At 35.8% G+C, this 20,581-nt stretch overlaps 2 protein-coding genes across 2 annotated transcripts; one reads left to right on the top strand and one right to left on the bottom strand.

Moving 5' to 3' along the window:
- Window positions 1-1,867: 1,867 nt before the first annotated feature.
- LOC108989656 (probable serine/threonine-protein kinase PBL5) lies at window positions 1,868-6,163 on the top strand. The gene is made up of 5 exons (XM_018963341.2): window positions 1,868-2,307; window positions 3,074-3,342; window positions 3,682-3,871; window positions 4,032-4,423; window positions 5,554-6,163. Exons 1-5 carry the CDS (start codon window positions 2,205-2,207, stop codon window positions 5,860-5,862), a joined length of 1,263 nt encoding a protein of 420 aa, XP_018818886.1. The 5' UTR covers window positions 1,868-2,204; the 3' UTR covers window positions 5,863-6,163.
- Window positions 6,164-16,812: 10,649 nt separating this feature from the next.
- On the bottom strand, window positions 16,813-19,892 carry LOC108989655. The gene is made up of 4 exons (XM_018963340.2): window positions 18,946-19,892; window positions 18,023-18,565; window positions 17,717-17,832; window positions 16,813-17,102 (listed from the first exon to the last, which is right to left on the bottom strand). Exons 1-3 carry the CDS (start codon window positions 19,840-19,842, stop codon window positions 17,731-17,733), a joined length of 1,542 nt encoding a protein of 513 aa, XP_018818885.1. The 5' UTR covers window positions 19,843-19,892; the 3' UTR covers window positions 16,813-17,102; window positions 17,717-17,730.
- Between the last annotated feature and the right edge of the window lie 689 nt (window positions 19,893-20,581).

Genomic DNA, 20,581 nt, shown 5'->3' with positions numbered 1-20,581 from the left:
AGTAATCACTGATAACCTCATTATTGCTTTTGAAGTCCTACATTCTATGAAGAGTAAAGTGAAGGGGAAAGATGGGTATACGACACTTAAGTTGGACATGAACAAAACATATGATAGATTTGAATGGTGTTTTATTGCAGTTGTTATGGAAAGAATGAAATTTGACAAAAGATGGATAGATCTGATCCTAAATTGTATTAGAACGGTTTCTTATTCTATCTTACTAAATGGGAATCCATAACCATCCTTTCTACCTTCGAGGGGAATAAGACAGGAGGATTCACTATCACCCTATATTTTTATTTTGTGTTTAGAAGCCTTCACTCAACTCCTCAACAAGGCAGAAAGACAAAAAGTAATAATTAGTTTTCCTATGCATAGAGAACAACTTACTAAAAATCATCTAGCTTTCTCAATACATTGGAGTAGGATGATGCACTTGATTTCTATGTATGAAATTGACTCTGGTCAGAGACTGAACAAAATACCATTATCTGATGAAAAATAATATTTACAATTATAGTACAAGTGTCGCATATTCATTTTTAAATGAATAGATATAGCCAAACCACATTAAAAAAAATTACTTTTTTAATAATAAATTTTACTATTTTAAAAAAGAGTGCATCTATAACTATATCTAAACTACTCGACTCAATGCACGACTAGTTTGCTTTGCTTGAAACTGATCAATCGCTTCAACTTAGTGGTTTGTTTTATTGATTTATTTATCTATTTTATTTTATTTTTTTTGGTGAACAACCTTATTTTATTGGTTTATTTATTTATGTAATTTTTTTTTTTTAATTTGGTGATCAGCTTAATTTATTCACGCGAAATTAAGGGCATATGGAAATTCTAACCACCTTCGTCCTGTTGCATGCTTGATACGATCTCCATTAAATTAAGCATATGTACCCCATAATTAAAACATTAATTAAAGGAGGTCTATCGGCATGATCTTCAACGTAATTATCTCCAGTATCAAGGAAGATCCAGTAGTACCATGCATGCATAGAAATTAAGTAATACAAGGATTTCTTGCCAAAATATGTCGTTTTCAAAGTAGTTTCCATTAATACTAGTACTGATCACCACTATCTCGAAGAAATTGGAATTTGGGCTACTTCGAAATAAATAGACAAAAATCTGATAAATCGTACAGATCGAAAATAGATCAAAGCAATGGCAGAAAGATTAATTATGGATATATATCAAATGCATATTGATAAAGAAAAATGTTGTTTATATTTAAGAAAAATTTATAAAAAATTTATTTTTATATTGAAAATTATGAAATTTAAGATTTAAAATTTGAATTTTCATCATTTCAGATATACATACGATTATTTATATAAAATTATAAATATAAATATTATTTTATAATATTTATTTAATAAATAGTGGGGCTCTAGAAATTTCGAATCTATAATAATAACCCTAAAATAGTAAAATCACCTTCAATTCTGAACTTCCCGACTCCGAGTTCCCTCACAAAGCGCGTCAGCTTAAATTCACGGTCGTTGACCAACTTAACAAATATTATATATTTTTTAAACAGTTGAGAGACAATCACCTCTTTCACGTACTTCTACAGTCTCCACGTGTCGGTTTATGATTGGGTAAGTTTGTCGCATTTAAGACGAAACGCGTGGATCGCCGTTCGAATATAGATCTTGCTGTGCTGTAAAACCTTAACTAGGAAACGCGTGTAGCCACTAGCCAGTGGCCCCACGTGCACGAACAGTGTGGGACCCATCCCTGGCTGCTCGAGACATTGAGGTTCGTTTTTACTTTTTTTTTTTTTTTAATAATTTTGTTTTTCAATCAACGGTAATATAATAAAACTTAAAGAGGCTACCGTGATATTCGAAACGTCACCGACGAGTAAAACAAGACAAAAGAAAAGGTGTGATGCGGTATTTGCTGAATATTTCCGTTGAATTATCACCGCAGAGAAATCCCAAGGTATACAAATTTCTCAAGAGAGGCCCATATATACAAAACCATTCCATTTTAGAAAGAATAACTCGTTGTCTCTCTCTCTATCTCTGACTGGTCGCAAATTTTCTCTAGGCATTTTATGGTTGGGTTTTTGGGTTTATGTTTTCGACTCAGTTATTCTGTGAATAGCTGAGAGAGAGCTGAAAGACAGAGAGAGAGAGAGAGAGAGAGAGCGGTGGAGTGGAAGAGAAGCTATAAGCATGGGTTGCTTTCGCTGCACAGGGGAATCAAGCAAAAACTCGGAGCATAAGAACAAAACTCGTAGTAACAAGAAGAGTAAGCCCGGCGATCGAACCGCTTCAGGTAGTTCCGTGTTCCATCTTGATTAAATTTTGGACAATACATTTGGTTTATTTTTCTGATTCTTATTATTTCTTTTTTTTAAGAAAGAATATATTTTTGGGTTTTTTCTTAATTTCCTGGTGCATCGGTATGTTGTAAGGCAATCAAATTGATATTTTTGTCGATGATAATCGGTGCCCAACCGTGTTTCATATCCAGTTCCATGCGAAGTCGATGTAAAAAAAAAAAAAAAAAAAAAATTCCAAGCGAAGTCTCGCCATTGTTTTTCGTTTAATTTAATGAACGCATGCTCTACTCTCTATCTAATTTTTGTTTTATAAACGTTCCAAACTCTTGTATATTAATTCTGACGTTGTCGGTGAACTGAATAGTTTAGAGAATGCAAGTTTGCCTTGGCGATATGGTTTGAGATACATTTGTTTTTTAATTCCAATTAGGGCTTAAAGTTCGGTGCTTTCTCAGAATTGTACAATTTGAATTGCTAATTCCTAATTGTATGATTTAACCAAATGCTTTTTTTTTTTTGCTTGCTTGCATGCTTGAAAGGTCCAACCCTAAATCCAAAAATTTTCTCGAGGGTTGGGTTTTGTCATTTTGTGTTCTTTGTTTGCTTTCCGATGACGTTGGTTCTTCCCAATCCCCTACTTTTTGAAAGAATTGTATCAAAATCGTTTCTTGGCCTTTCTCACCATGTGCCTTATTTGCTCTCTCTCTCTCTCTCTCTCATATGTGTGTCATGCTTATGTCTCTTGCTAATTTGTTTTAGGTGCATTGAAAGTCAACCCAAACGTGGATGTAAAGGAGTCTGATGTGAAAAAGGAATTAGAGTATAAGGATAACCAACTAGCTTTGGATGTAAAGGGTTTAAATTTGAAGGAGATTTCAAAGGATGGAAAAACTATTGGCGATCTAGCACAGCAGACATTAACCTTTGACGAACTAGCAGCTGCAACTGGCAATTTCCGGTCAGACTGCTTTCTAGGCGAAGGAGGTTTTGGAAAAGTTTACAAGGGGCACTTGGACAAAATCAATCAGGTTGGTTCGAGTAAATCTAAATCTAGAAGTCCTTTAATAAAAATTTGCAATAGTCAACTAGCCGGAAACCTAAACGAACAATTTATAATACTAACTTATATAGAGAACAGATAAAATTTGTAAACTTTATTTTAACCCTTTAAAATATTTTCCATAAGTTGGATTTGTTGCTGTCCATATTTTGCTGCTCTGGTAAGCTGTGAGTGCTATGATATGCTATGGCCTAAACTTGCTGCTTTATATGTGCTGCTCCTAAGTACCTCTTCTTGTAGTATTGTGCTTTATTCTATGCCATAGGCTGGTGGTAGGTCCTGAGTTATGTGGTTGTTTTTGGTGTAGGATGTAGCTATCAAGCAACTTGACCGCAATGGATGCCAAGGTATCAGGGAATTCGTTGTTGAAGTTTTGACATTAAGTCCAGTTGACCACCCCAATCTTGTCAAATTAATTGGTTTTTGTGCTGAGGGAGATCAGAGGCTATTGGTTTACGAGTACATGCCGTTAGGATCTTTGGAAAACCATTTGCATGGTACTTATTTTTCCCAACACATGATTCTTTTCTCTTCCCATCTCCATTGCATCTTCATTCCTATGACTGTTATGTCAATTTCCCATCTTCTTTTCATTTTTTTGTCCATCTCTAAAATTATGTCACGTATTTTTTTTCACCTCTTGACTTTTGATGGCAGATCTACCACCTGATAGGAAAGTAATTGATTGGAATACAAGAATGAAAATAGCAGCTGGTGCAGCAAGGGGCTTGGAGTATTTGCACGATAAAATGAAACCTGCTGTTATATACCGTGATCTGAAGTGCTCGAACATTTTGCTTGGTGAAGGTTATCACCCAAAGCTATCTGATTTTGGATTGGCCAAAGTTGGGCCGAGTGGCGATAAGACCCATGTTTCCACAAGGGTTATGGGCACATATGGATACTGTGCACCGGATTATGCAATGACAGGCCAGTTGACAGTTAAATCAGATATTTACAGTTTTGGGGTTGTTCTTTTGGAGCTCATCACAGGCAGGAAAGCAATTGATCCTGCCAAAACTGCTAGGGAGCAAAATCTGGTTGCATGGGTAAGAATAAGATAACTTTGCTATGCCACTATATTCTGTTGATATTAGTGTCGGTTGAATTGCATTAGTTGTAATTGTGTCCATATTGATACATAATGTGCTAAGGAATATTAGTTCACGTGTAAAGATCAGCCTATAAGTCTGAATAGTTTACATTTCTTTATCTTTATCACCCTCTTGAATGTTTGTAGCTGTGTTGGGTGCTTAAGAGCCGGTATTTGAGATGTAAAACTATTAGAATAGTTTTTGTTGTTTTTGTTTTGTTTTATTATTTAATGATATAACTGTTTATTTTACTAAGAGCGTCACCTTTAGTTGAGCAGCCGAGTTGCATAGTGACACCACTGCTTTTGGTCCCTAGTAGCTTGTTAAGCAGTTTCATTTGTTGATGACCTCTACATTAAGCTGAAAATAGCTGATCAAATTGCTGACCATTTCTTGTATTGAACTCACCGTTAGTTGATTCATACAAGTGTATAAGTAAACGATATCTACTCAGGTTGTTTTTCCACATTTCGGGGAAGTCTAAAATACTGTGAACGTACTGACTCAGGTTCCCTTTGGGACTTCAGTGCATTATAGGCTCGTTATATAAATCAAACATTTTATATATTGTATCACATATTACTAGATGAAAGTGTTTTTTCATTCATTCTCAATTTTCTCAGTGCCAATATAGTGGCTTACTTACTCTTACAACCTAGTTGAAATTAGGTAATATGAACCTTGGACTTGAGTGTATTTCAGCTTGATCTTGTTAAATGGCTTTGTGATCAAGTCCAGAATGTGTATCAGCTAGCCTTGTCTTAAACATGAGTCGATGATATTATCATATAACTTGAGAATGTAGTTTAGCTAGACTAGGGAACCAGAAGCTAGACTATGTTGACTTTGTGAAGAGAAAAATCATTGAATTTAAAGAAAGTCATGGGTTCAAATTGTGACTTAGCCAAGTTTATCACCTTATTCATTTTTTGTCAAAAACCCTGCCCCCGATTATCTTTTGAAACTTGACATTTGTTGAATCTCCATATTAAAACTTTTCTATGCTAATTTTTCTTGGAGCTCAAACAATACCATTGTCCAAAAAACTAATCTTGATCTGATGTTGTGTATGGATTTGTTTGCAGGCACGGCCTTTGTTCAAAGATCGGAAGAGATTCTCACAAATGGTTGATCCGCTGCTTCAAGGTCAATATCCTGTGAGAGGTTTGTACCAAGCTCTTGCAATTTCTGCAATGTGCGTGCAGGAGCAGCCTAACATGCGACCCGTCATAGGTGATGTGGTTACGGCTCTTAATTACCTTGCTTCCCAAAAGTATGATCCCCAAATCCATCATGTCCAAAACTCTCGGACGCGTCCATCATCTCCTAATGTTAGAAGGGACACTGATAAAAGACGAGTTGCAGGAACTGGACCGGAGGGAGAGAATGAGTAGGAGGTCTAACTTAAGAATGAAGTGGCTCAATACCTTTTTGCACTGTTCATATATAGTGTGCCTAGTTATCAATTTTTGCATCATAGGAGATAACAGGTGCTGCTTTGAACCTTTAATATATACAGACATGGAACTTCTGCCCTTTTTCTCATTCCTTTCTTCAATGTACATGTGAGCTCGGGTTCTTGTATGTAAGAAGATGCCTCTTTCTAGGAATGCTTTTCCCATTTTCATAGTTTAGCCTAACTTTTTGTAATAATGACATGCCATCTCAAGTTCTTCCTGTGATATCTTTTCCTGCCATTTATTTCACTCTATTCAGCATGTTATGCTTGGAAATGTTAAAAATAGAAATGGGTTGTATGGGAAAATCCTTCAGAAGGCAAATGAGACGAATGTGACATAAGAGGTCTGAATGCCTCTCCTTGTAAGTCTCAATGTGGTCATGGATGAGACATACCATTGGACCGTTTATGAACTTGCAGGCCTCTATAGAAGCCCAAGTCCAATACAAAGTTATTGCCTACTAGGCCATAGTTTATTACTTTTAGAGCTCTACTAGATTCATAAAAATATCTCAAAATTTTAATTTTACAAACTAAGGTGGTGAGATGTGATATGGTAAATTTATTTTTTAATTAAAATGTTTTAACAATCTAATTTTTCACAAACATTAATTTTTAAAATATCTTTGGGGGAGAGAGTTTTCTACACCCAACACATAGTATACATCTTAAACTATCAAAACTAATATATTTTAAATTGAGTAATGCTAAGTACAAGCCTTTTGTAAAAGAGTGGGTCCACTAATTAAGAATAAGTTTTTTTTTTAATACTTATTTTAGGTGGGGTCTATTTTGGGGTTTATACACATCATTTCTCTTTTAAATTTAAACTATCAAAATTTAACTATTTTAAATTTTTTTTATAATTGGAGTATGTAAATTGTAATGCACACTTTTTCTTAAAATTGGATCATCGAGGTTTTGTTCTGTTATCTACTTTCATCTATTTTTCATTCATTTTAAATATAAAAATTAGACAAAAATGTTATTCGAGGATAAATATTCGAAGGACACAATTGTGTCCAAGAAAAACTCTTAGGCCTCGTTTGGCAACACATCTCTTGTCATCTCAAAATTCCATTCTCAAATATCATTAAAGCACAATCACTTTTTAATTTTAAATCTTCAAAATTTTCATTTAATCATTACAATTTTTTTAAACTTCTAAACAAAACATAAAAAATAATTCAAAATTTTCAAACTCCAAAACAAAAATAGTATTAAAAAATTATATTATAATAATAATTTAAATTTATAATATTTTTATTCAACTTTTTCTCTTTCATTTCTCAAAATCTAATAAATATTTTAATTAAAACCAGTTACTACTATTTACAAATTATTTTATTTACTATTCACAAATTATTTCATTTATTATTCACAGACATTTCCATTAGATCTCATTTCCCAAACGAGGTCTTTTCATCATTCAGTGATGTGGTATTAAAATAATTGAAAAATAAGTGAAAAAATGACAAATAATCTTTTAATGATTTGATATTTTACCGAGAGATCACGAAAAGATGATGGGTAAAATGATGATGAATGCACTACTTATATTAAAAAAGAGTATAATGCTATATATAGTTATAGATTGTGTCAGCGCTGCACACTCATTTGAGAAAAAAGTAGTCCATTAAGGAATTAATTTTTTTATGTGTGTCACATATTTTTTCAATTTTTTTTTTTAAAATGATATGACTGTAAATATAATTTATCATTGCAAAACGTCCATACAGAATGTAAAGTTTATTTTCTACAATATTAAGATATTGACAGGTAGAATTTTGAAATTGAAAACCTATAAAAAAAGAATAAAATAAACACGAGAGAGAGCCCCAACAAATTTTTATTTTTAACAAAACCTCTCTAGAACTAGAGCTAGAAGGCTTAAGCGGCCGATCTAATTTTCAAGGAATAACTAGAGGTGTAAATTTAAATCGGGAAACTGATCTGGTCCGGACCGGTTATTGAATTATGCAAACCGACCAGGATCGGTCCGGTTTTGGTTCTACGATTTCTGGGACCGGACCGGTTAGGGAAAAAAATAAAAAATTAATATTTTATATATAATTTTTATACAAAATTAATATTATACAAAATATTATATATAAGTTTATATATAATATATAATTATATGTGAAATTTTTATATGTAATATATATAATTATATATCATATATGAAATAATTTCATTTTATAATTTATAAAATGAAAGTTTAATGTTAAAGATGAAAATTTAATTGATCATATTCTTTAAACATAAAATATATATATATTAAATTATATTATATATAGTCTAATATATTATATAGCTATACTAATATATAAGTTTATAACTAATATAGTCTAATGTACACTATAGTTATAGTTATACTAATATATAACTAATACTAATCACTATAACTAAATCACAATAGCCTATTAAATGTATTATAGATTTTAGTAGTGCAGATTTTGTAACAGGAACAGATTTTTAGAATATATTTTTTTTAGCAGTTTTTTTTTATTAACATATTTTTATTTTTTAATGGCAAACTTACATTTTAAAAAATTGAAAAACCGGACCGGACCGGATTGAAAACCGGTAAAACCGGATATACCTGTTTAGGAGGGTAATCGGTGCGTAATCAGTTTTGGAAAATACAAAACTAATACATATCAGTTCAGCCCTAAATTTTGTCCAAAACCAGACCGGTTACACCCCTAGGAGTAACAGCCCTTCACTTAGAAGCTGCCACCTCATAAATCACTCCACAATCATGCTAGACTCATGTGCATGGATAAGAATTGCAAAAGACTTTAGCTGAGAGGAGAACTGCGCTCGCACTGAGCTTAGCCTGATTTCTCTACCGAACACCTCATTGCGGCTTCATCGAACCTCTCTGCCTCCAGACCAATTTTTAACCCCGATTTCACTGCTCAATTGTAAATTGTAACACCACAAAGCCGTATGAATTTCAAAAACAAATAGGCATCCACACTGTAAAACCCAAGCTAGATTTATTCCTGAATCCGAGGAAGGAAAAGAAAATGGGAACGCAAGTAACTAGGGTAATGCAATTAGGAGGTAGTGAAAGATCGAGAAAAATAATAGAACCTTAAGAGAGCAAGAACACGAGCGGAGAAAATGAGGGATAAAATCGAACAACTTTTATCAATAGCAGTACAAACCAATCAAGTCAGGTGCTTCGTTCTGAATTATTTTGATTTTTTAGGGGAAAATTTTTCTTTCCTTTTTCTTGTCCTAGACGCTTCATCATGTTTTCATGGGAAGAAATAATGAGAAAATGACAAATGGAAATATGAGGAATATCATGTTTTCAAAGAGCGGGGGTGCAAAGGGGAAGGGCCTGCGAACTGAGAGTTGGAAGGGGCTTTCAACTGCGAAGGGGTTTTTGAAGGGAGTACTGCTACAGGTAGGCACAAAGCCGTGCCTGCCTGCGGACGCCACTGACATGGCATTTTGCCACGTCAACAATTAATTATTATAAAAAAAAAAACACAAAACCTGAGAAGGAGAACGAGCGGGAGAAACCGAAAATATTTGCAGGGTGCCCAGTTCAGCTGAGAAGGGAAAAACGCTATCTCCAGCCATTTCATTCTCTTCCTCGGCGTCGTAGCTCCGGCGTGCACCAGTTGTTGCAACCGAACTCAACCTGCTAATACTCTTTCAATTTCATATTCATTGCATTTTATTATAGTATTTTGGGCTTTTTATTTTGTGGCAAATGGCAGTTCTAAGTTCGGTTTGGATGGATGGAAAAGTTCATGGAAAAATTACTTGTAATTTATATTATTTATCATATATAAATAATGATATATGAAAAAAAAGCTAAAAAAAAAATAGTTCTGGAGGGAATTTACCGGTGAGAATCTCATCTCGTTTTTTTTTTTTTTTCTCAGTGGTCACGGTTCAATCTAGGTGCTGAAGTTACTTGTTGTTTGAAAAAAATGGAAAAAGAAAATTTCTTGTAGATCTATCTGTTTTTTTATTCTATTTTTTTTTTTTGTTGATAAGTTTTAAGGAAATGGTTAGCAGTACTCAAGGGAGATTTAGCATTGTCCAGGAAATGGTTAGCACTGTCTTGCATCTGAAAGAGAGATTTTTTTCGAGATGAACATTTGCATTTAGTTTAAAAAAGTTCCCAACTTGAGTTAAAAATGCTGAGTGAAAAAATGATGAGTGCCCATATAAAGATTTGTGGTAAAAAATTGCATTCAGTGTTGCTGCAGTATTTACATAAAAAGTAAGACTCACTTGGTTTCATTGTTGAGGTAAATGGAGAAAGAGAAAGAAGATGCATCCCGCATAATAGCTCCTATCACCAATCCATCAACCCAAGTATTGTGAACCTCTTTTAACAAATGGAGTGTGTTTATTTTATATATAGTCATTGTCCACTTGGATTGATTAACATTATGTTGCTATATGTTAGGACATATCAAGACCATTGTATCCAAATTTTTCAAATTACATGCCAAGTTACTACGGTCCAATGCCTCATGCGTGGTTACCACCTTTTGTGCCTCCTCCAAGTGCCAGCCCATATCCATGGAGCTCTACTGCCTCTGCCATGTCAAGTACTGCTACCCTAAGTAGTACCGCTACCTTGTATAGTTCCGCCATACCATTGATGGGACCTCATCCAACTGCCTATCCATATCCATGGAGCAACCAGGTGATGATTTCTTGGAATATTTATTATAGTTAGTGTGCTTTAATTTTTTGAACTTCGGTGCCGATATATTTAAAGAACTCATTCTGGGTTGGAATGAGTACAACTCAACGCAGTGAGAGTATGAATGCTTTCTTCAATGGCTATGTGCATGCCAGAACAAACCTTAAAGAGTTTGTTGATCAGTTTGACAATGCTTTCAAGAAAAAAATTGAGAATGAAAACCAAGCTGACTTCAATTCATTTAACTTCTCCATTTCTTGCATATCACACTTGGCTCTTGAGAAGAAGTTTCAAGATGTATACACAAATGCAAAATTTACGGAGGTTCAACAAGAGATAATGTGAATGATATATTGTCATTGTCGTTTCGAGAAAATGAATGAAGTAATCGCAATTTACTTGGTCGATGATCAAGTTAAGGCTGAAGATTTCATCAAGGAGGTTACGCATACTCTTTACTTTAATGAGGCCGAGTGTGAGGCGAAGTGTGTTTGTGGGTTGTTTGAGATGCGAGGGATAATATGTAGACATATTCTTGTCATCTTTTCAGCTAAAAAAGTCCGTGAGTTGCCAGAAAAGTACATACTAGATCAGTGGAAGAAAGACATAAAACGTGCTTATACTATTATTTCGACCATTTATGACGCTGTTGATCAGAGACCCGAAACTATTAGGTATAAGCGTATATTGAGAACTTTCAATGAGGTAATAAAAATGCAGTTTCGTGCGATGGGCATATTTAAGAAATGATTTCGAAATTGTATGCGATGAATGAGGTATGACGCACATCGAAGCCCTCCAACATAGATTCCAATGTTGGAGGAAGTACCATGAATGCAATCACGGAAGGAAGTTTCAAAAAGGTGCTAAGTCCCCATGTTGTCAGAGGCAAGGGAAGACTCCCGTGTAAGAGGAGGATGTCGACGATGGAGGAACAATTGAAGAAAATTAACACTAAGGCTGCGAATAAGAAAAAAGATAAGGGAAAAAGTAGACTGGTGAGAGCATATTTATTGTCATTATCATTGTGGGATGTTCATCTTCGAGTATTTGATAATATACTATTACTTCCACTTATTTGTGAACTCTAATTATTTTTTATGTTGTCAGAGGTGTAGATTGGACACTGAACTATTGGAAAGCAGTGTAAACCAACTCGACCTATCGGGAATGAGGATGCAAGAAAATGTACAAACTCCCATAATAGCAATGAAGAAAGTGAACAACATCTAGTGATGGGGACACAAGAAAGTGTACAATTACGACTTGAATTCATTTTATTGTATAGTTTGTGGTTTTTTATGTGGGTCTTACTTTATTTGCTATTATGTTCACAGATGCAACTAGGAATGGATGGAACGCAGCCAAGCAGCTTCTTGTAGCAAGATTTTAGAGATCCATTATGCGTACTTATGTTGTGTGTTGATGGAATTTGGGTTGGATGTAGTTTGTTGGCATGTGTGTTAGGGGTGATTTGTATGAATTTGCGTATTGGTGTTGATATGTTGGAGTATGTTATGTATTAGTGGTGAAAGTGTACGTTTTGTATTTGTGGCTTAGTATTTGAACCCACGTTTTGCACATTTTGTATCCAAGTACACTATATATGTAAATTTGAGTTTGTATCCTAGTACTCAATTTATATGGTTTTGATTGAATGTGAATGACATTAGTTTATAAGTTGAGATTATACTGTGTTTGATATTGCCTCTTATGTCCACGTGGAAAAAAGTAAATCAATAAACCTGTAATTTAGTCCTGTCAAATATTTTGACAAAATGATTAGGCTGGTAAGTTATTTTCACGCATATACATACTTTTTTAATAAGCAGTGGCACGTTAAGACAAAATAAAGTCTCAGGATTGAAGATCAAATACAAATCAGAATAAAGTCTCAAATATATAATTTTAAAGTCTCGACTTACAAACGATAAGTTTGTATAAAATATAAATACAAACTCCTCAACGCAGTGAGAGTATCAAATACAAGTAAATAACTATGGCTATTAGCCAAAATACACGAAATAGTTATGGAGTGCAAAACTGGGCTTGATCGTTATGGAGTGCCAACTCCCTCTTCCCGAACTCTTCTTCTCTCTTTTTAAGTTCTTCATCTTTCCTTAATATTTCTGCTTCTCTCTTTTTAAGTTCTTCTTCTTTTCTTAATTCTGTTTCTCTCTTTTTAAATTCTTTCTCTTTCCTTAATACTTCTGCTTTTCTCTTTACAACGGCTTGCTATTTGTATTCATTACTATCTGACCACTTGAAAAACTTGCACTGTGGTAACCCCTAATTATAAATAAATAATCAAGTATGTTTGACGTCAAATTTTTTGAATAAAACATTAATATCAAAATAAAAACACGCAAGTACTATTAATTGCGTCTACCTCTTTGTTGTACAGTGAACACCCAAAGAATGCTCGCCCCGAATTTCTTCGAGTATTTGATATTCTAAGTACAGCTTAATTCCCACAGCTGCACATTGGGATATTACTTGATGTATGATTAAGCAATGATGTTGAAGCAACTGATGACGACATTCTAAATTTCTCAACGAAATAGAACAACACCTCCAACAACATAGTCAGTGAGTTTTTGTATATTGTAGTGTGCAAACCCTTCCTTTGCAAAATGTGTTAAGACTTTGTGTTATGATTTTTTTTTTCACTAGCTCATGGCTTACACATCCCATCCTTTTCTAATTTAGTTAACCAATACAAACTAAAGATGTAAGTAGTAATTAATATTTTGTAAACAAGAAATTCATTTCCCCTAGTCCTCTCAAGTCATTTCCACTGTATTGTCAGGTAAAATAAGAGAAACAGAAAATAGATGGCAAAGAACAAGATCCCTTTTGAGCTCTAGTTACTTTTACTTTGAGAACCACCTGTAGAGAAGAAAACCTTTAAGTTAGGAATGGAATCAATATTCTATAACAAACCCAATATTTTCACAAAACAATTTAAAAGATACTTTAAGTGTTTCTGTAAGTGTATCTGTAAGTGTTCTAAGTATTTCTAACGAATGGAGAGATCCCCCACAAATATATTTACTCATTAAGCATACCACAGTTCCAGTTCCAGTTAAAAGAAAAAAAATCCAATATTTTTACAAAACAATTTAAAAGATACTCTAAGTGTATCTGTAAGTGTGCAAACCCTTCCTGTCCAAAATGTGTTAAGACTTTATGTTATGATTTTTTTTTTCACTAGCTCATGGCTTACACCTAGCCTTTTTAAGCATACCATAGTTCGTGATTTTTTGAATGGAAAGATCCCCCACAAATATATTTACTCATTAAGCATACCATAGTTCAAGTTAAATTATCGAATGGTTCTTACAATAATTATGTTTTTGAACAAATAATACACAGTTGTTTGTGCATACCATGAAGGCACAAAAACTGCATAGAGATCTCCCACAAATATATTTACTCATTAAGCAAAATTGAATAGCATGAAAGACTTACTAATTATTTTCATTAGTTCATTGTGCAGTTTAAGAACAAGAGAACAAGGGAAAACTCTGCATTATTTGTAGCACTTGGACTGATTTAAGAACAAGAGAAAACTACATCATTAAGCAAAACTGCCTCCTATTGTGACCTACAGTTTAAGAACAAGAGAAAACTATATCGTGTTGTGTAAATCCATAGAACCAATAATGAATCCAGATCGAGAAAAAAATGCATATCAATATTGGAAATGACTTAAAACCTCTGCATTATTTGCAACACTTGGACTGATTTAGCATTACCTAACCTTCCCATGTTGATAATATGTATAATTTTGTAACTAAAAGTACATGAAAAGTGATAAGATATTCAGTTAACTACCAACATGTAAAAACTAAACAGAGTAGTGGAAACAATACAGATTTGCAAAGAGCGAAACATAGATACTGTGGATAAAAGTAGACCCAATGAAAATTTCCAATTCCATCCACCAACTTTCTAATTTCAGATAAAATGCACCATATTCATCTAAGTTAAGATTTTGGATATTATTTTCGATATAATGCCAAAATGGAGAGATTCTTAGAAATTAATACATGTATATTTGGTTATATATATGTTTATAGGGTTGAGAAAGTTACCTAGGATAGCGCCGCTTGGTGGATAGCTGGAGTGCGAATCTTCCTCAGCGTCGCATGGCTGCGTTAGGGTTAGGTTTAGGTTTGGGAGAGAGATCGGGCAGGGGAGAGATTCTTGAAAGGATAAACGAAGAAGAAGAAAGGGGAAGAAAATTCGAGAAACGAAGAGCAACGATGAAGAAGATTGAGTGAGTACGGGGAGAAACGAAGAAGAATTCCAAATCGCCTTGGGGAAAAGAAAGCAGACAGTTCTTGGGAGGAAGACAGATCGAAGAAGAAGAAATGAAAAATGCTGCGTTTTGGTTCTAGAAGGTAACCATATGAGTGGACTCAAAACGCACCATTTTGAAGTACAAAACGCACCATTTTATTTATTCCAAAACGGTGTATTTTATTTCCACGTAGAATGTTGTCCGGAGGGAGGCTTGAATCGTGCCTGTTTTTAGAATTTTCCTTTTGAATGAGACGGGGCGAAGGGGTTGTAATGGGGAGGGGGCTGTGTCTCTCGCGAAGGGGAAAGCGCTGCGTAGGGGCTGTATCTCTTTTGCAGTAGCCGAGTATTCCATGTTGTGCTGGTTCACAATAATTGTGGTGAAAAGTCTAGGTGTCATTACACTATTGGCAGGATGTTATATGAGATACTTGGACGGACCGGCTCGTAGGAATAGATAAGTTGACCGACTTCTAATATCCAAACAACCCCCAAACGGCAAGTGCAAGAACTTTCCCGCCCAAAGTCAAATCTTTTGGATTCTTTGCAAAGCAAGCAACTAGAAACCCAGATCACCGAATTAACCTCAACGAACACCCAGGATACGAAGTCACAACCCCACTCCCTCTCTTTCTAACATGCAACAAACAAACCCTCGTCTCTCTCTCTCTCTCTCTCCCCCAACTATGCTGCAGAGGTCGTCTTCAAGCTGGTCACGAGGGCTTGATGAGGGCTACCTCATCAACGTCGGCCAGCAGCCACATGTAAAGCGCTCTCCGATAAGAAGGAAGGATGATACGGGCGGGTGTCTTCCGCTTTACAATCCAGGGTCCCCAAAGAGGGAGACTCCACGGTCGCGGTCGCCGGTGGCCGAGAAGTGGATCCATGTCATTCCTGTGATTGTGCTGCTCTGTTTCTTTATTCTCTGGTGGTTCTCTTATCCAGGTATATAACTGTTTGGTTAAAAGAAAAGAAAAAAATATCAAGAACACACCAATCGTTTGGTTTTGTTTCTTTTGTTTTCTTTTTTAATTTGGCTCTGTCATGGTATAGTTCTAGCTAGTTCCGGATTTCTTCTCTTTACATTTTTGCAGCTTGTTGTTCGGGACCTTGGGGTAACATTGGTTAATGTTTCTTTATTGCGTTTCTTGTTTTACGTGGAAATGATGTCGTTGCAAACTTGCATGTGGATCTTCTTCTTTTTTTTCTTCTCTCTCTCTCTCTCTTTTTTTTTTTTTGGGTTGATGGATTTGCTCTCTCTCTCTCTCTAAGTTTTTCTTGAATTGAAAATTGAGTAACTTTGATTCAATATTTATGGACTCGTCTATATTTTTCCTGTAGTGCGTCAAAAATCTCTACTTCTTTTCTCATTATATAGCATTTCAGTTACCCGGCAGTTCAGGCAGAGTTTGCATGAGAACTGGACGACTAGGGCTCTTAATTTTCCCAAGAAAAGAAGTAAACGAGAGTAAAACGAGGGTACAAAGGGATGGTGAAATACTATGGTAAACGAGAGTAAAACGAGGGTACAAACGAGTAAAACAGAGTTGTTTATGGAGACAGGGTTTAGTAAGTGTCAATTTCAGAAGAGCAGTATCAGTATGACAGTATTAGTGAAACCGCTTGAAATTAATAATAAGATTGATCCTATGCATTTTCATTTCTTGTTCATATTTTCTATCATCTGTCTTCTCTGTTGCTTTCTGGTTCTCAATGCATTGAAGAAAAAACACCTTCAGTAATTACTGAACGTGGCCAATTTAAGGAGAGGCAAGTATCTCTAAGGTCTACAGTCTGAAATTGCAACTCTTTCCTCTTTTTGCAACCCTTAGTAGCAGTGCAGCATTTTTTTTCTTTTGCAAGTTAGTAGCAATGCAGCATTAGGATAACTAGTTCAATTAACAGATATTGGTTTACTCAAGAAATTTGTAAATTGATTAATATTGTCATTATTTCAAGGTACCTAATAAATTTGTAATCTTTGTTTGCTTGAAAACAGTGAATATAACGTTCAAGGATGGTAAAATTACATCTATACATCGAGTTGAGAGGTCACCCCCCATCAATGATACTCAGATTGACCTTCTTGTCCTGGCAGTGGCCACGTCACCAGTTGCCTCAGTTCCACTTAATCTCATAAGCAATGATGAGGCTGAAGCGCATCCGGTGAGTAAAACTGATTGAAGCACCTGTCAGAAAATAAGGATTCTTTCAGCTTTGTGCTTCAATATTTTTTCTGTACATAAGGACTCCAAGAACATTTTGATACTGATTTACAAGGGGAGTATCACAATATGGTTTTCCCCTATCACTATGAGGGTGGGTATAGCAAAGAGTTTTTTTCCAAGTACATAATATAGACATAAAGTTGATATATACTTTCTTGTATCAAGATACAAAAATCAGAAAGAAAAGGACAACAAAACAAAGCAAGAAACAGCTGGTTTGACTGATTACAAGATCAGTGATTTTGGTTCAAAGTTGCTGCTGTTCTGTGGATTTAATGTTGCAACATAAGTTTGCAAATCTCTCTTCTGTGCTCTGATCGGATTTATAGTACCCTTACGGTAGAATATATATTTAGCTATAAAATGATTACATAAATATAAATCTACAAACTGATGTAGTACTTCAGATTGTAAAATTATTTTTATTATAATGTAGATAGAACAGATCACACATGAAGTTACATCAATTCGTGGGTTTACTTTTATGTATTCCCTTTGTTTCTGTAGTATTCTTATATACCAGTGACAATATGGAAATAAGAAGATAAGAACAGCACTAGAAGACAAAAGCTCACATCTCTTGATGCTGCTACAACTGACTAATTTCACCATCTCGACAATTGCCCACCCACAAGTACATTGTTGATCTCCTCTGTGATGGCAGAACTCTACAACAATCCCTTCTTGGTGACTGCATCAGAAATTTTTTATGACTTAGTACAAACATCCATCTTAATAATATAGAGGATATTTTAGAGACTACGAAGAGGCTATTCAATGCATATAATGCATCTAATGTGTTGTTGCAAAGTAAGACAGATTAACAAATGCTTCCTAAGATAATGAAAACAAAAGAAATCGCACGGTTGCAAAAGCCAAACCTTCTGCCAGCGAAGAGGATCTGGTCTTTTTATGACAACTACGGACTCAATTGTTTCTGGTGAGTCCATGTTCCATCTACAGCTAGGAGGGCGAGATTTAGCACGAGAGTAAACCCCAACGATTTGCTTCTTGGGTCGATCGTATCGAGAGGTGCTCATGTAGAAAATGAAGGGTTTCTGACAAGGATGCTTGGTCACAGGTCTGGTGTTGAATGCATATGCTGTATAATCAGCTTTTCTATACCAATTAAGAAAGGTTCTTGTGGGCATCTCCAGTTCTCTGGGAGAAATCACTCCCCTCAATATTTGAACCACATAGCCCCATGAAACGGAGATGGACCAATAACCTTTTTTGTCATAGCAGATTGATTGCTGCATTATATTTGCCGAATCAAGCTTGATGGATTGCATTAGGTGTCGTAAGGCTTTGACTCTGGTCATGTGTGGGAATATTGGTTTCACTACATCAAGGTGGTGGACTGACGCCAATGGAGTGACAGGATGGGCTCCCAGAAGGCCTAACAAATCTCCATAGACATCATACTGCATGCACAGGAAAATTTAAGATCAACAATATTAGATAGTCTCTGTTAAGCTAGACACCTTTTCTTTTCAACACGATACCGAACAATATCCAATTAAAACAGAAACGAAGTAATGTTAATGAGAAATAATGTTCTTCGTATTGGATTTTCTCATCTCCATGCAGTTACATCATCTGCTTAATTGTCATCCCAGTCACACCAATTGATGTAAGTAACTTTCTATATATTTAAGTGGTTGACATGAGAAACCACTCAAACTGCATCATATTAACTAGAATGCAGGTTGGAGATGACAAAGTCAGATGAAGAATAGTGTTGCTCATTTTCCTCTACTGTTATGAAATTATATATATATAAGAGCATTGTCATAAGTCTTACCTGATGAAACCCAGGTTCCTTGGTCAGTGGCACCCCTAGCTCAGCCATGCAAGCCTGAATCCTGTCGTCGCTTCCATATAACCCCGGATACCGCAGAATGCACTGATCCTGCATCTTTGCCAACTCCTTCGCTAGAGGATGGCTTATGGCAAATCCACCCCCACCAAACGCCATGGAGTATGAGAAATAAATGTTCTGAACATGACTCTCCGATGAACTCCCGACATAATAGAACTGCCTATGATCATACTTGGAAAGTATCCTCACCACATTCTCCACCACGAAAACCGTGTCATCATCACCCATAACAAACCACCTCACGTCCTTCATGCCAAGTTTCAACGTCTCAGAAACCACTCTCGAAATCCTTAACGCCGACCTCCGTCCCTGACGGTTTGTGTACTTGAATTTCGATGTGTCCCCGGAAATCCGAATCTCCGGCAGCCCTTCGTTTCTTGATCTGGTTCTCACTCTTTTATCTAACCAAACCACCCCTCTGGTTTCCTTGGGCTTCCACCATACCTTTATATATTCCTTCCTCTTCTCCCACAGTTTGGACGTAGCGGCTATCCCAAAAACAATGTGTTTGAGCTCTGTGTCGTAGCGTTGGGATCTTTGTGGAAGTACAGGCTCCATGGTTTTATCTTCTACCTCTTCATCGGTGTAAGAGATGTTGGTGACAGCTTCAAGGTGCTCAAGAATGGAGGAATCGAAAGAGGTGGAACATTCTTGGTGGTCACTGGTGAGAAGGAGGCTGGAAGAGTAGAGGATGTAAAGCATGAAGATAACGAGGAAGAACCAGGTGAGGGAGCTTCTGAAGCCTATTTGCTGTCTTATTCTGTCCCAACGAGTTAAGTTTTTGTCAGAGTTGTCAGCTTTGACGTTCTTGCCTCCCATGGCTTGTTCAGTTCCAAGGTGTGGGCATGGAGATAGGAGGCAGAGGAGAGAGAGCTCGGTTTTGAGAATTGTTGGGATCTGATCATCTGAGAATTCTCCATTTTTATCGGTTGTGTTGTTTCGAGTTCGTTGCGAAATGGGCCGAATTTGAATGCGGGTAACATGAAATCATGGGTGATGATCATAGATATGAGTTAGGGTACGTTCAGATTTTAAATTCTTAAATTCTGTTTTATTTATAAAAAAAAAAAAAAATCAGTTTTATCACTAATTAAGCTAGGGCTAGATGGCAAGCCACCATATTGGGCCTAGAGCCCAGTCTAGTGGTCATACATACATATTGGGGCCCAAGACGGGCCAATTGTTGAAGATGTGGGCTGCTTAGGTGATCGCAGAATATGGGCGGGCCCATAGCTAGTGTCAGTTGTCATTTCTCACAAAATCCAAAGTGTCAAAAGGACCATGAGAGTCAAACAACGCTCGGGACAAGGGGAAGTAAGGCGGGGACCACCTTAGCTATGGTGGGATCTACCAGCGAAAAAGACAATACTTAGCCAACAAGGAGTGTCCGATGCGACAAGCCCCCACATAAACGTGACCCGATAAGAGACTTCAAAAAGTTGTTCACGTGGCTCTGGGACCACATCTCCAGCCCCACTTACATCCCTGTCACTTTATTTCCATGTCCTTCGTGCTGCTTCTATTTACATTTAAATTAATTATTTTATAAATAATTTCC

Source organism: Juglans regia, chromosome 14 (genome assembly GCF_001411555.2).
Source record: "Juglans regia cultivar Chandler chromosome 14, Walnut 2.0, whole genome shotgun sequence".
Classification (NCBI taxonomy): Eukaryota; Viridiplantae; Streptophyta; class Magnoliopsida; order Fagales; family Juglandaceae; genus Juglans; species Juglans regia.
This window is presented reverse-complemented; position numbering and strand designations above follow the sequence as displayed.

What these genes read in the sequence shown, in the direction of transcription:
- LOC108989656 (XM_018963341.2), top strand. Translation starts at nt 2,205, where the DNA reads ATGGGTTGCTTTCGCTGCACAGGGGAATCAAGCAAAAACTCGGAGCAT. An exon ending in CGGCGATCGAACCGCTTCAG is followed by an intron (nt 2,308 to 3,073) that starts GTAGTTCCGTGT and finishes AATTTGTTTTAG; the next exon opens with GTGCATTGAAAGTCAACCCA. An exon ending in TTTGGAAAACCATTTGCATG is followed by an intron (nt 3,872 to 4,031) that starts GTACTTATTTTT and finishes TTTTGATGGCAG; the next exon opens with ATCTACCACCTGATAGGAAA.
- LOC108989655 (XM_018963340.2), bottom strand. Translation starts at nt 19,842, where the DNA reads ATGGGAGGCAAGAACGTCAAAGCTGACAACTCTGACAAAAACTTAACT. An exon ending in AGGAACCTGGGTTTCATCAG is followed by an intron (nt 18,566 to 18,945) that starts GTAAGACTTATG and finishes CTGTGCATGCAG; the next exon opens with TATGATGTCTATGGAGATTT. An exon ending in ATCCTCTTCGCTGGCAGAAG is followed by an intron (nt 17,833 to 18,022) that starts GTTTGGCTTTTG and finishes TTTCTGATGCAG; the next exon opens with TCACCAAGAAGGGATTGTTG.